This window comes from Hippocampus comes, unplaced genomic scaffold (assembly GCF_001891065.2).
Source record: "Hippocampus comes isolate QL1 unplaced genomic scaffold, H_comes_QL1_v1.1 scaffold699, whole genome shotgun sequence".
NCBI classification, from domain to species: Eukaryota; Metazoa; Chordata; class Actinopteri; order Syngnathiformes; family Syngnathidae; genus Hippocampus; species Hippocampus comes.
This window is the reverse complement of record NW_017805822.1, coordinates 119588-131501: the sequence shown is the minus strand read 5'-3', so window position 1 is coordinate 131501 and position 11914 is coordinate 119588. Positions and strand designations below refer to the sequence as shown.

The 11914-nt window shown below is 52.4% G+C and overlaps 2 protein-coding genes across 5 annotated transcripts in view; one reads left to right on the top strand and one right to left on the bottom strand.

The window, feature by feature from the left end:
• The window catches only part of LOC109525543 (KN motif and ankyrin repeat domain-containing protein 1-like), an 11991-nt gene extending 4252 nt beyond the window's left edge, over positions 1–7739 (bottom strand). Inside the window, exons 1-8 of the mRNA XM_019886107.1 lie at positions 7657–7739; positions 4853–7089; positions 4331–4450; positions 3695–3803; positions 3351–3521; positions 2703–2790; positions 1866–2085; positions 1217–1359 (exon numbers count right to left, since the gene is read on the bottom strand). Coding sequence (XP_019741666.1) covers positions 1217–1359; positions 1866–2085; positions 2703–2790; positions 3351–3521; positions 3695–3803; positions 4331–4450; positions 4853–7089; positions 7657–7739 — 3171 coding nt within the window. The remainder of the gene's footprint in view (positions 1–1216; positions 1360–1865; positions 2086–2702; positions 2791–3350; positions 3522–3694; positions 3804–4330; positions 4451–4852; positions 7090–7656) is intronic.
• Positions 2614–11028, top strand: mzt2b (mitotic spindle organizing protein 2B). 4 transcript variants are annotated; one of them, XM_019886149.1, is made up of 6 exons: positions 2614–2738; positions 4388–4486; positions 8871–9054; positions 9309–9469; positions 9577–9723; positions 10329–11028. In XM_019886149.1, exons 3-6 carry the CDS (start codon positions 8885–8887, stop codon positions 10478–10480), a joined length of 630 nt encoding a protein of 209 aa, XP_019741708.1. In that variant the 5' UTR covers positions 2614–2738; positions 4388–4486; positions 8871–8884; the 3' UTR covers positions 10481–11028. The 4 variants fall into 4 exon arrangements, with proteins under 4 accessions (XP_019741708.1, XP_019741707.1, XP_019741709.1 ...); XM_019886148.1 differs by lacking the exon at positions 2614–2738 and adding an exon at positions 4214–4229; XM_019886150.1 differs by lacking the exons at positions 2614–2738; positions 4388–4486 and adding an exon at positions 8555–8657 and having other exon boundaries at positions 10332–11028.
• The last annotated feature ends 886 nt before the right edge of the window (positions 11029–11914 follow it).

The window sequence follows — 11914 nt, the reverse complement described above, 5'->3', positions numbered from 1 at the left end:
CCCGTACCATCTCCACGCGGCCGTGGCTCACGGCGAGCATCAGCGCCGTCTGACCGGCCTGGTTGGCACACGGCGACAATTGCGTTCAACGGAGGGGCGGCTCACTCGTGAGTCGCCAAAAAAGAAATCTCTGGAAATGCGATCATTGCGGAGAACCGTGCGGTGCGAGTTTCTTTTCATGCATCGTATCGTGATTCTTTGGGCGTGGTTCAAACGGCGACGAGTGACCCTCTTGGGTGTCCGGCATGACACCCAAGTGTCCCTCCCCCGACCCCCCCACCCTTGATAAGAACCAATCAGTCGTGGCCCGGCGCAGTTGCTTGTTACTTAGTTGTCATTACTGGAGCCAACCCCGGTAGCCCGCCAGAGAGCTGATCAGTGTCCGGAAAGCCCGGCAACGACCCGGCGGGCAGGACTTCGGCCACTGCGGAGGCTTTTCACTGCTCAGACATTTTTTTCAGTGAGCCGCAGTTTCGCACATTGGCAGCTTTTGAGAGCAGTTGACCGTGGTTGCAGTCAAAGAAGGAAAAGAAAAACAAGTTCAAAACCTGACTTGGTATACGTGGTGTTTTGTTTCATCGTTCGAATTTAGAAGGCTTTAGTTGTCGGTCATGTGTCAAATTGCGAAGATGTTTATTTTCTCTTGATGGGGACTTGAAATGCATCTCACAGGTTCATTTTGCAAAGCAGGTAAACGGAATGTCACTAAAGTCGCGGTGGATACAAATGTTGCCTCGCCATGGCCGTCAGTCAGGGCCGCAAGGTTTGACTTGAACTGAGTTGCAGGTGCTGCAGAATGTTCAGTGATTTGACTCTGGAGCCAATCGGTTCACTTTGCCTTCTTTCATCGTGGAAGCAAGGCGTTTAAATTTGTCTTCAAAAAATAGGTAGTCCATATGAGTACTGTACAATCAAATGCTATTCGATCCCGCCCAAAAAACAAAACAAAAAGCAATCCAAAACTGTGTTTGATTCATTGAAGACATGAGGCAGGAATGTGAGGGTGAAGGCTTTTTTGTCTCTTTGCGCCCTGCTGACCAATCCCTCCTCACTCCCCAAAAGTCAGCGACCGTCAACTCAAGGTTGGGCGTTTTCCATCGGCGTAAATGTGATGAGGTTCGAATGAGGACAATCGCCGTATAAAACGGATTAAAAGATAAAAGAAGGAAGAGAAAAAAACCCCACGAACGAGGTCTCAAATAAAAGGTGGACTGACCTGGCTGGCTTTGGCGTTGACGTCGCCTCTATCGAAGAGCCGCTCCACCACGCTCATGTCCTCCGGTCGGTCCGCAGCGGCGAGCGCGGCCAGCATGATGGGTGTGTAGCCCGCTTTGTTTTGCTTGTCGGCATCGCACACGTCTGCGGATAAAGAGCTCGTTTACGACATCACGCGCACTAATTCCACGCGGACACTTTGTATATACAGTATGAACCGCCTCTTGGAGTTGAATTACATTTTGAATGAATACCATTTTGAAGAGGTTTGCCTCACACACACACACACACACACACAAAGTGGCAGATTCAGCTTCGCCACATGAAATTTGATCAGCACGTCTCTCGGAAATAGAGCCAGGAAAAAGCCCTCAAGAACCAATGTCCGAAAAGACACCGGCGGGATGGATGTCTGCCATTTTGCTTCGAAGCAGCCATTTTCGGGTCGCTTGGAATATTTCCGGGGGACCTTCAAAGAGGGACGTGTCCCATCGTTCCCAAATGTGACCCACATGAACCAGACAGCTAAGTGGCCGTCAATTGCGATGATGAAATGAGTTTCCCTCTCGCTCCGAGGCGGAGCGTGACGGGGACGTTTTGGTGACTTGCCATTATCATGGACCGACTCCGCCGGAATGTGTGGACCGTACCGGCATCCAGCAGCTTCTGGACCACGCCGAAGTTGGAGTGCGACACGCTGTAGTGCAGCGCCGTGTTGCCGTTGCCGTCGGCCATGTTGGCAACGTGGCGCAGCAGCGAGGGCGAGATGACGCGGAAGCCCGACAAGTAATCCTCCACGGACTCGACGGACGCCGACTTGAGGCTGGACACGGAGAACCACTCCTGCTGGACCGTCTGCAGACAGTCGCGCTGCGGGGAAGACAACGCGGCGCTGAGTCCGACTTAAGTTCTTACCTTGCGGAGCTCGTGATTACAGTTCTGTGTTTTAGGCAAGTCAGCAAATGTCAACAAAAATCTGGTCACGCCGACCGACTCTCTTGCACGAGTTTGGCTTTGAAGGAGCCTTGGAATTGGCCAAAGTAAAACAAAAAAATGTTTTTCAATGGCCGCATCCATCCAAAATGACCGCATTACTGTGCCTTTTGGGGCGTGGCTTTTTGAGATTTTTTTTTTCTTTTTTGTAGGTCTACTCAGAATAGCCTACCTATTTTCATTTTGCCAAGCCAAACTGGCTTTGGGGACTGAATTCCGCCGATAAGTTCATAAAAAGTTTTTTATTTTGATGATTATTTTTTTCCAGCCAGCCAGTAGACTCTACCGACGAAAGAACATTTTCACAAATTTGCATGATGCAACTGCCAGGAGTAGTCCCTTCTTTTTCTTTTTTTTTTTCTTCCCTCAAACCAAAAGGCCCGCCTTCCGATGTCTTTTCAGGTCGGGCTTCTTGGGACTTTCGGACGGATACTTGTGAACGCCCCCGCCCCAGAGCGACGACTTGAGCGTTTTAGCACTGAGCATCAACCCACCAGCTCCCTGCTGGGCAAGCGCTTGCCGTCACTCAGGTGCGTCTTCAACGCCTGGCAAGCGGATGTCATCTTCTCACTGAACTTGCACCTGGACACCAAGAGCAACATCAGGTCCGTCCAAAGTTGATGAATTTGTTCCCCACGATCTGTCCTGCTCATTTCAGAACAGCTTTCGGAGCTGCGGGGCCGAGACGATTTTTGTCCAATCAAGACTCCGGACTCCACGTGCTGCCGTTTCAATGGAATCTGCCCAGGGCCTTCACAATCAGTAACGCTGTTCAATGTGTCGCATTCCCCACCGCCACCAAAAGTAACCCCGATTTAACTGGAGATGACCGATCACAACCGTGCCGACTCAAAACAGCACAACAAAGAGGTGTGATAAGGCCGTCGAGTGCCGGGAAAGCCCTCCTCCTCCGATTCCCCAACATCGTTTTTTTTTTCTTCAGGGTGCCGTGTGACGCACTGGTGACGTGCAAATTTGGAATCCAGAAAGGCAGCGTAAAAGCTGCGCCTTGACCGAGCGATGATCGGACGCCGCAAATCCCGAATTTTGGCCTTGTGTACTTCAAGCGAGCGCCTCGCTTTGACGTGAGGCCACGAGATGAACGGCGGTGGTCGAGATGCAGAACAAGGCCGCAGCCCTACCTCTTGGTGACTTGTGATTTTGCTGAGCCTTTGGATGCCTTGCTGGCGACGGCGCCTTTGATCCGTCTCGCCGGCGTTGCATCTACGGGAGCCTCCCGCCACTTCCTGTCGGAGCCCCGCTCCGCTTCCTCCAGGTTGTCGGCAGCGGAGAGCTTGGGAGGTGGATTCAATCTTCATAGGATAATTATACAAATGAGTTCATTGCAGCGCTAATAAAAGTACTCACACTCTGGACCGAACTAGAAGGACAGCTACTTTGTGTATAAAAAAAAATAAATAAATAAATAAAAATCGCCGTTCCTGATAAATGGTGGCACCATATAAAAGACGTAAGAGGTGTCTACCCGTTGGCCGCCCTCATCAACCTCATGTTTTTCCTGCTGTTACTGCAGCCTTGCTCGCCGATTTCCTTCTTCGGGGCCTTGCGCGAGGCACCGAATAGAGTCGAGCCACCTAGACACAAAATGGATTCAAGTGCAACAACTTTACTGCTTATGACCAACGCTGCCCCCGTTATCACTCGGACCGTGCAGCGACCTGTTGTGGGCTGCTTTTTGCTCTCGTTCACACGTCACAGTTTGGCTTTTATCAGACGTGACACCGGTAACCGTCCTCGCCGATGTTTGCATTCACTTGGGCGAGTTAGCCCGAGGACTCGCCGGTGTTTTTCTTCTTCTCATTCTAAATCAGAGACGCGCATCGCGGAAGAGAACGCTTGCACTCAAACTGCTTCTCGCTCCCGACCGAGGCGTACAATTTTAGACCCGCGACCGCAAATTGCTGCGGCGGCGGCAGGCAGCAAAACGACTTCCAAAACCAGATCGCATTCCAAACATTGCGAGTGTCTCGGAGGCAGCCACTTCCTCCAAAGCTAAAAGGGTAAGTTGAACCGAAGCGTGAGAACGCGAAAGAGGCTCGCCCGCACGGGCGCAGTTTTCAAGCGCCGTGTGATATCGTCCCCCCGATTTCTGGTGATTTACCTCTCGCGGCGGATGAGGTCTGTTGTTCTAACAGCTGAATCATTCTTTTCACCTCAGAGTCGGATCCACCCTGCTGACAGGAGTCGCGGGAGTCTGCCGGCACTTGAATTTCTCTGTTCGCTGCGGCAGAGAAAAAGACAAGAGGGCTTGCGAAAGGTCACGAAAACAAAAGTACTTGACACTTGGTGACAGAAGTGGGTGCAAGTTATGGGTTTCAGGTTTGACCCTTCAGGGTCCAAGTCCCAAGTCACGATGGCAAAAATCAAGCAAGTCGAGTCAAGCCTCACGAATACCAACTCAAAGTCCAAGCTACTTTAAGTTCAAGTTTTTGCCAAGCGAGTCCGAAAATGTCCACTTGGATCTGACTTGATGGGAGTCAATGTGACTCGAGTCCCCCACCTGCGCCTCGTCACGTTCTAAGGCAATGCACGAGCGCCCCACCCGATGCGTACGCCTACGTGCTCACGCGCCGCCTGCACGTGACCGAACGGATGTTGTCGTATTCCCAACGACGAGGTCTACCTGAATCCAAGGAAGCTCTCGGAGCTGCAGCAATGCTGCCGGCTGACAGTGATGAGCCGGTTTGTCCTTCGGCGAAACCCTCGCTTTGAGGACCGCCACGTGGCTTGAGTACCGCCGGTTGCTCTTCAGCGGTACCGTCCGCCGCGGAATCGCACCGCAGAGTCTGCTGACCGGTCGCGCCGTTGGAATGGGACGGACCTCGTATCCTTCCCTCGCCAACGCCAATGCTCCGAGTGTTCACCGGGTCGGGTGGACGTGAAGGTCCCGAGGCCATGTTTTGTGTTTTGAGGCCAACCAGGAAGTTCTCATGAACGTTCACGAATCCTACGCCGACGTCTCGGGTATCGGGTTTCGGGCCGTTTCCTTCCACGGGGCCGGTTCCGACGCTAACCGTGCGCGTCTTCAGGATGCCCTTGACGTCTTTGACCCCTTTGCCGACTGACAGTGTCCTGGTGGAGGCGGCCCTGTGGGTGTTGGCGTGCTTGTGTTGGCTTCTGAGGACGGCGTTTGCGCCGGAGTCGGAGCCGAAGGCCTGTCTCGCGTTTGGGAAACGAGACGCGGAGCTCACCGCGGTGTTGCTCCGCTGGGCCGTTGTCTGGGGTGACGCCGCCGGTCCGAGACTTTTGACCGGATCTGTCACCGTGCCTCGGGAAACCACGTCCTTCGCCCGGCAGACCGTCGCATCCGCAGAACAATCCCCGCATGCGACCGACGTCACTTCCGTGCGCTTCAGATTCTGCCACGGGACTTCGGTGTTGCTTTGGCCATCGCTGAGCTTCACCTCCACTCCGACTCCTTGAGACTTTGTCGAAACGTGGATCCCCACGCCCTTCTCCCTGGTTTCTACTCGCTCTCTGACCTCCCAGCGGGTCATGGCTAGATCCGGGCCAATGGCGACGTTTCTCACCTCGGGGCCGCAACAGGGTATGGCCACATCCTTCACCTGCGCGGCATCCCCCGCGCCGGCGTCTTTGAGCCGGATGTGGTTGCCCACCCCTCGGCTCGTGGTGTCGGGCCTCGCCTCGATGCCGCGGCTCGCAACGGATGGCCTGGCGGAGGAGGCTTTGTCCACTCGGTTGCGAGCTTCTGCAGCTCGGAGCTCCAGTTTCAGCCGGTTCATCTCAGCCTGCAGAGAGGACTCCTTCAACTCTGTCTCCAGGTGAAGGTTTTTCTCCTTTAAGTCAGCAATGACTCGTTGCTGCGCTTGAATCTCTGCTTCCAAATCCGCACTGCGTCGATGCTGAAACTCTGGTGGAACGGAAGCGTGACCGTGTCCTTTCATGGCTTCTCCGTCAACGGTCCGCTCATCCCGGCGGAAAGAGCTTCTTCCTTGCCACGTTGGATCATGTCCGGTCTCGATGGCTCTTTTGAGGGCCGGCAGGCCCTCATCCCCGTCGCTGAAGTCGTCGCAATCCCTCTTCTCTTTGGCCTGCCATTCTTCCCCAGTACTGCCGTCCGAGTCCTTATTCTGGATTTGGAGTTGAGAGGCCAGTTGCCTCTTTTCCCCCCGAAGGACTGCGATTTTTACCTCGAGTAATGGGATGATCTTCACTTGCTCCTCCAACTCCCTCAGCCTCCGCAGGGCCACCGCCATTTGATCGCGCACGTTCAGCAGCTGCGTCGGTCCGACACTCGAGACCGGGTCGCTTCTTCCGGATCCCTGAGGGCTGGACCGGAGGCAACCTGTGCTGCCCCTGCCCCCCGATGAGTAGCCAAGAAGCCCGTGCGCATCGCCGCCGACGCCGGGAGCCTTGCCATCCTCGCTGTTGCCATCGTAAGCGCCCAAACCAGTGAAGCGAGACAGAGAACCAGGGGAGCTCACTCCCGCGAAGCTGGCCAGGCGGCGGCGGGCACCAAGCGAATGGCTCGGCGCCTCCTGCTCCACGTTTAGGTGTTGCTCAGCGATGGTCTGCTCCGACACAGGGTTTTGTTTCGGGCCCGAAGGAGCTCTTGAAGCAGGCGAGGACTTCAGTTCACCACCGCGATCCGGTCCTTCATCTCTGGAGGGAAGTCTGTCGGCGACGGATCCGTGCGGTGGAGGAAGAGGAGGGCGACCCAGGAGTCTTGTGTCATCACTGCTCGAGGATGACAGGGACTCCGCAGAATGCCACTGGCTGGATGAAACGCCGCTTTGCGTTTTTTCCACATTGCCGGTGGCCGCTCGAGGCCTCCTCTTTAGGCTTAGCCGCTTAATGTTGACGCTGTTTTGGAGACGCTGGGGGAAGTCTGCGGTCAGTCTTCAGGTAGTTAAGGACGCCTCAAGTGGAGAATTTCATGTGTTACTACGCCTGCCAAAGAAAATGAAATAAGCCTTCTCAAGCCTCCATGCGAAATGAAATCTCAGTGACACTTTATTCACCTTCAAGCCTGACCCGGGTCCTCCTCGCCCTCTCTGATTTAAAGGCTCTTTTTGTCTATCGCGATGCTTTTGAGCATCATATTGCTGAGGCCGGCCCACGTGAAGAGGAGGGACGTCAATTCGAGGAGGGTTTGGCCATCCCACACAAACGCTTTTCAGCAAGAACTATCCCCAAAATGTCAAGTCTCGCTGCACGGATCGTTCTTACTCTATAATTACTGCTCAAGTTCCCCTCTAAATGCGAGCTGCCGTTCTTGGCTCTCGTCACTTCACCACTGACTTTTTTTCACAAAGTTTGGAAGAGTCATTCCTGAACTGTTAACTCCATAAAAGAAGAAGAAAAAAAAGAGCACTTTGATGTGAGTGCAGTTGAACATCATTTGAAGAGACTTTTATTTATGGACTTAGACACATAAACGCCAGTCAAAGACACGACCATTGTTACCTAAAACATTCCTGAAGCCAAAGCCGCTTCCTTCCAGGAGGACGATGCAATGTAGCTCCGCGCTCATCTTGATTGATCCCCATTGTGCCGTACAAGAGCATCTCACTTTCAATCTCTGCGCTTCTGTCGCTCTTGCAGTTCAACACACAGAGCCCGTTCTGCAGATGAATGCGGCCCAGCGTACAATGCTTAGCTGAAGGAAATGCTATACTGTACTGTCATTCACTGGTGGGACGTGTTGCGCTTCGTCACTGCAATTAAGTCGATTATTCAGGTACATTGACTTGAGAATGTATTTTAAAATGCTGTAATTGTGTAAAAATTGCAGAATGACAAGCCGGGGTGCACCTTGTTTCCTGTTTCGAATCGATCCCTTGCAAAATTTTTCACTGCACGATGGCATTTTTTTTCACTAGTTGTCCGGCATGTGCGTGTCAATCGTCCAGCAGTAAATGACATGCTCCGTCTCGTTAGACCCAGTCGTGTGTTGGAAATGTTACCACAAACGTGAAATATATCAATGATCGAGGTTTATTCTTCTGCTCCTAAGAGTTTTTCTTGGCTAAACTAATGACTACAAATCAAGCCACACATGTAAAACGAATGGAGCCTTCCCTTAATCAAAGACAGTTTTAATCTACGATTTGAGCCAAGGGTTAACATCCAACATCGTGCTGAGGCGTCGGCGTGCCGATTGTAATCATATTGAGTTCTCTCTGATTTACTCAAACCGCTCGTTTAAAAGTGCCAATTGTTTGCCCGCAGCGGAACGTTGCGGTCTATATCAGGGTCTTGTTGTTTCTTTCAGCTAAATCTGAAGTACGCGTGGGTTGTTGGGTTGTTTTGAAATGAACCGTCGGGGGGAGGAACGAATCAGCTCGGACTGCGTATCCCATAGTGCAACGCGTCCTGTCGCATGACGATGACGTAAGCGGTCGCGCGCCGTGTGCCTCTCCGCTTTGCCTGTGGTGGATGAAAACGAGCCCTAAAAGTCACTCACGGTGTGTAATTTTCGTTATACTCGATTGAGAAGCGTTTCTGCTTTTATGTTCGGCGATAATGACTCGCTTGTTTATGTTCGGGCGTGACGTGAGGCAACGACGCAAAGTCTACGCTCACCACCAGCTAGCTGTAGCGGTCCACACTTGCCTAACATTGGTTCGATGTGTCTCTTTTTTTTTTTATGATTTTGATTATTTGCGCGCACTTATTAGACGTTCCTGCCACGATGTCCCATCAAGCGGGACCTTCCGCTGCGGACTCCCCGGCGTTGGTGGTCACCACCACCACCGTGCATAAATACGCCATGAAAAAGAAAGAGATCCTGAACGCCGAGGAGAGTGAGCTGTATGAGCTGAGCCAGGCTGCGGGCATCACCGTGGACCAGGAGGTGTTCAAGTGAGTGCGGGGATCGGATTGCGCCTTCGTTTTTATGCCGACAGTTCAGCAGCATTTTTGATGTGCACGCACGAGGATTAGGGAAAATAGTCGGTGGCTGCACCGCCACCGCAACGTAAATGTCCGGCACATATGGACCAATAAGTCGTAGAATGCGAAAGTCTCCCGGCTGTCCATCGACAAATCAAGACAAGCGTGCGTGTGGTCCCATTGACAACTTTATGCTCCTCTCGACTTCCGCCTTGTCCGTCCAGGATCATGGTGGACTTGCTGAAAATGAACGTGGCCCCTCAAGCCGTCTTCCAGACTCTGAAGGCCATGTGTGCCGGTCAGAGGGTCCCCGAAAGCTGCAGTGGAGACTCCACCGCGGCCTCCCATGTCACCGGAATCCCTTCGACCAAGGCAGAAGCTCGAGGTTCTCGCTTTGCGCCGATATGTCGACGGTGTTCAAAATGGAGGTCTTGCTATGATGAAAATAGCTGCTCGTCTGCACTTTGTCATCTCAGTCTTTTTACCTCGCAGCTCAACAGGATGAGAGTTTGAGCTCTGGGAAGAGTGCGAAGATGCCCGCCGGTGCCCCCGCGGGGCCCGGGCCACGAGGCGCCAGGATCAGCGCCAAGATGGCGGCCTACGGCACCCAAGACGCCGGCGGCGCTCCTCATGCTCAAGGTCTTGCCTTTGTCTTTGCTTTTGTTTTGTTTTTCTTCTGGCCCTGGTCTGTGCACGTGTCTGTGTGTGCACATCCTGAATGCAATGCGTGTGCGTTTGTGTCAGTCAGTGTGTGTGGCTTGATGTGCTCATTTGTCTCTTTTGTGTGTGTGTGTGTGTGTGTGTGTGTGTGTGTGTGTGTGTGTGTTCGTTCTGTCATGCATGTTTTTGTGTTGTGCATTCATCAGCGATGCATGTGACAAGTAGTGAGTGCATTTTGTCGTCTGACTTCCTGTGTGAATCACACTACGACTCCTGCACTACTAATAAGTAGCCACGAAACAAAATCCTTCCTTTTTCTTTTCGAGAAAAGCTTTGAAATTGATCGCAAACCGAATGGTGTAGGAGGTCACATTTAAAGTACTCGAATAAGGTCTAACAATAAATCTTGGGGTGTGGATTTATGTGGAAACATTTCAGTCTTCATCAATGATATTTAATGAACCCCCTTCACTAGCCTTCACTAAAGCAACATTTTCCACATGGTGGTGGTGGTGGGGGGGGGGGTGTTTGCTGCTCTTCTCCTGGCGTGACCGCGTGACTTTTTCCATCTTCCGGTTCATCAGCAGCGCGAAGCAAAGCGGCACCGTCGTCGTCAGCGAACCCGGCCGAAAAGACTCGCGAGGCCTCTGGCCAGCGGGCGCAGCGGCAGCCCAGCGCCAGCAGGGGGCAGAAGACGAAGAGCTCAGGAAGCAGCAGCTCCTCTTCGCAGATGTAAACACCGCCAGTACAGGTCAATCGTCTCAATACTCCACTAGTGCGTCATCACTCCATGACAGTTCTGTCGCAAACCATTTCAGAGTTAGTCATTCAAGACGTGTACGAGATGTACATTCCGTTCTTAGGTCGGCGTTTGCCATCCTTTTTTGAGTGACATAGATGAAGAACAACATCGATTTTTGCTCGGCAATCATTCCTAGTTTCCAGACCCATTCATTGAAAATGGAGAACACACCACACCACACCACCAAATATTGTCGCTGAGGCCGAAAGAAAATAACTCGATTGGAAGAAGCATCTTTTCATAAAAGGGAAGCAGACAGAAGTTGGATGGCGTTCTTATACAATCACAAAATTGCGGCTCCCGGAAATGCTGAATGGCAAGTTAAGTTCCTCAAGCAAAAAAGTGTCGCGGCACGCCTTGGTTCGGGAATCGCTGCGCGAGGTTCTTCGTCAAAACAATGTTCTCGCTCCGGCAGCATTTACTGTGAGGGTCTTTGAATATTCTGCAACATTGTTTTCAGAATAAACTTTAAAATGACAATATTTTTTTCCCTGTCTTATTTTTCGGGTACTTTATTTGTTTTTACAAATTCAAAAAGGGAGATTTTTGATTTATTTTTTCCTGCCTGAAGTTTCGTCAAGGAAAATATGTCTTTGCGAATAATCACAGATGCCTTCTTCCTAACATTGGACGCTTCTTCCAGCCGATGGACTTTTTAGGGCGGGTCTTGATTTTGTACGCAGGTTATCGGAACAGCCTCGCAGGGCTGAACAGATCGTTGGAATGTCACGGTTGATACTGGCCCACGTTTGCGTCAGCCGTTTAGGAAAATCCCTCACTTTGGTCATCGTTGGGGGCGCGGAGTAAAGGTAAAGCATCAAGAAGTCACTGGCTTCCACTTTGGTGTACTTTGTGCATGAAGTGAATCGTTGCCACATGGAGGCAGTAGAGTGACGCTGAATTTCTGCTCCCCCCACCCCCACTTCACAAGCCCCAAATGGTTGCAGGGATCCTCCTTGATTGGAGTGAAAGTGGCGCTGAACTGCAGGTTTTGTTTGTGCGTGCGCGCAAATGGAGAGGCGGTGTGCAGCTTCAGGGGTCATTTTAAAGTTCACCGGCCGCCCGCCTTTTATGTGGCCGTCCATCCTCTTTATACGGCCCTGCCTGCGCACATTGATGGCGGCGCGCCTGTAATTGATGGCGCCATATTGCCGCGGTGCAGCCGCTTTAATGGGCCTTGACGGAGCAAGGGGGGAACGCGGCACGGGACCGAGCTTAACCCTTCCCGCGCCTCCGTCCCGGCTTTTGGCAAAGCGGGTCCCGGGTGATTAGCGTGCCGCCGCTCTCCGTAATGGCCGCTCGCTTCATGATCGGGGGAGCGGAGACGCCCCTCCGACTCCACTCGCGAGAATAAACAGTCGCCAGCTG

Bases quoted from the DNA above. Each gene is read 5' to 3' on its own strand.
- mzt2b (XM_019886149.1), top strand. From the start codon at position 8,885: ATGTCCCATCAAGCGGGACCTTCCGCTGCGGACTCCCCGGCGTTGGTG. The intron at 9,055-9,308 runs GTGAGTGCGGGG...TTGTCCGTCCAG, and splicing joins GTGGACCAGGAGGTGTTCAA to GATCATGGTGGACTTGCTGA. The intron at 9,470-9,576 runs GTTCTCGCTTTG...TTTACCTCGCAG, and splicing joins GACCAAGGCAGAAGCTCGAG to CTCAACAGGATGAGAGTTTG.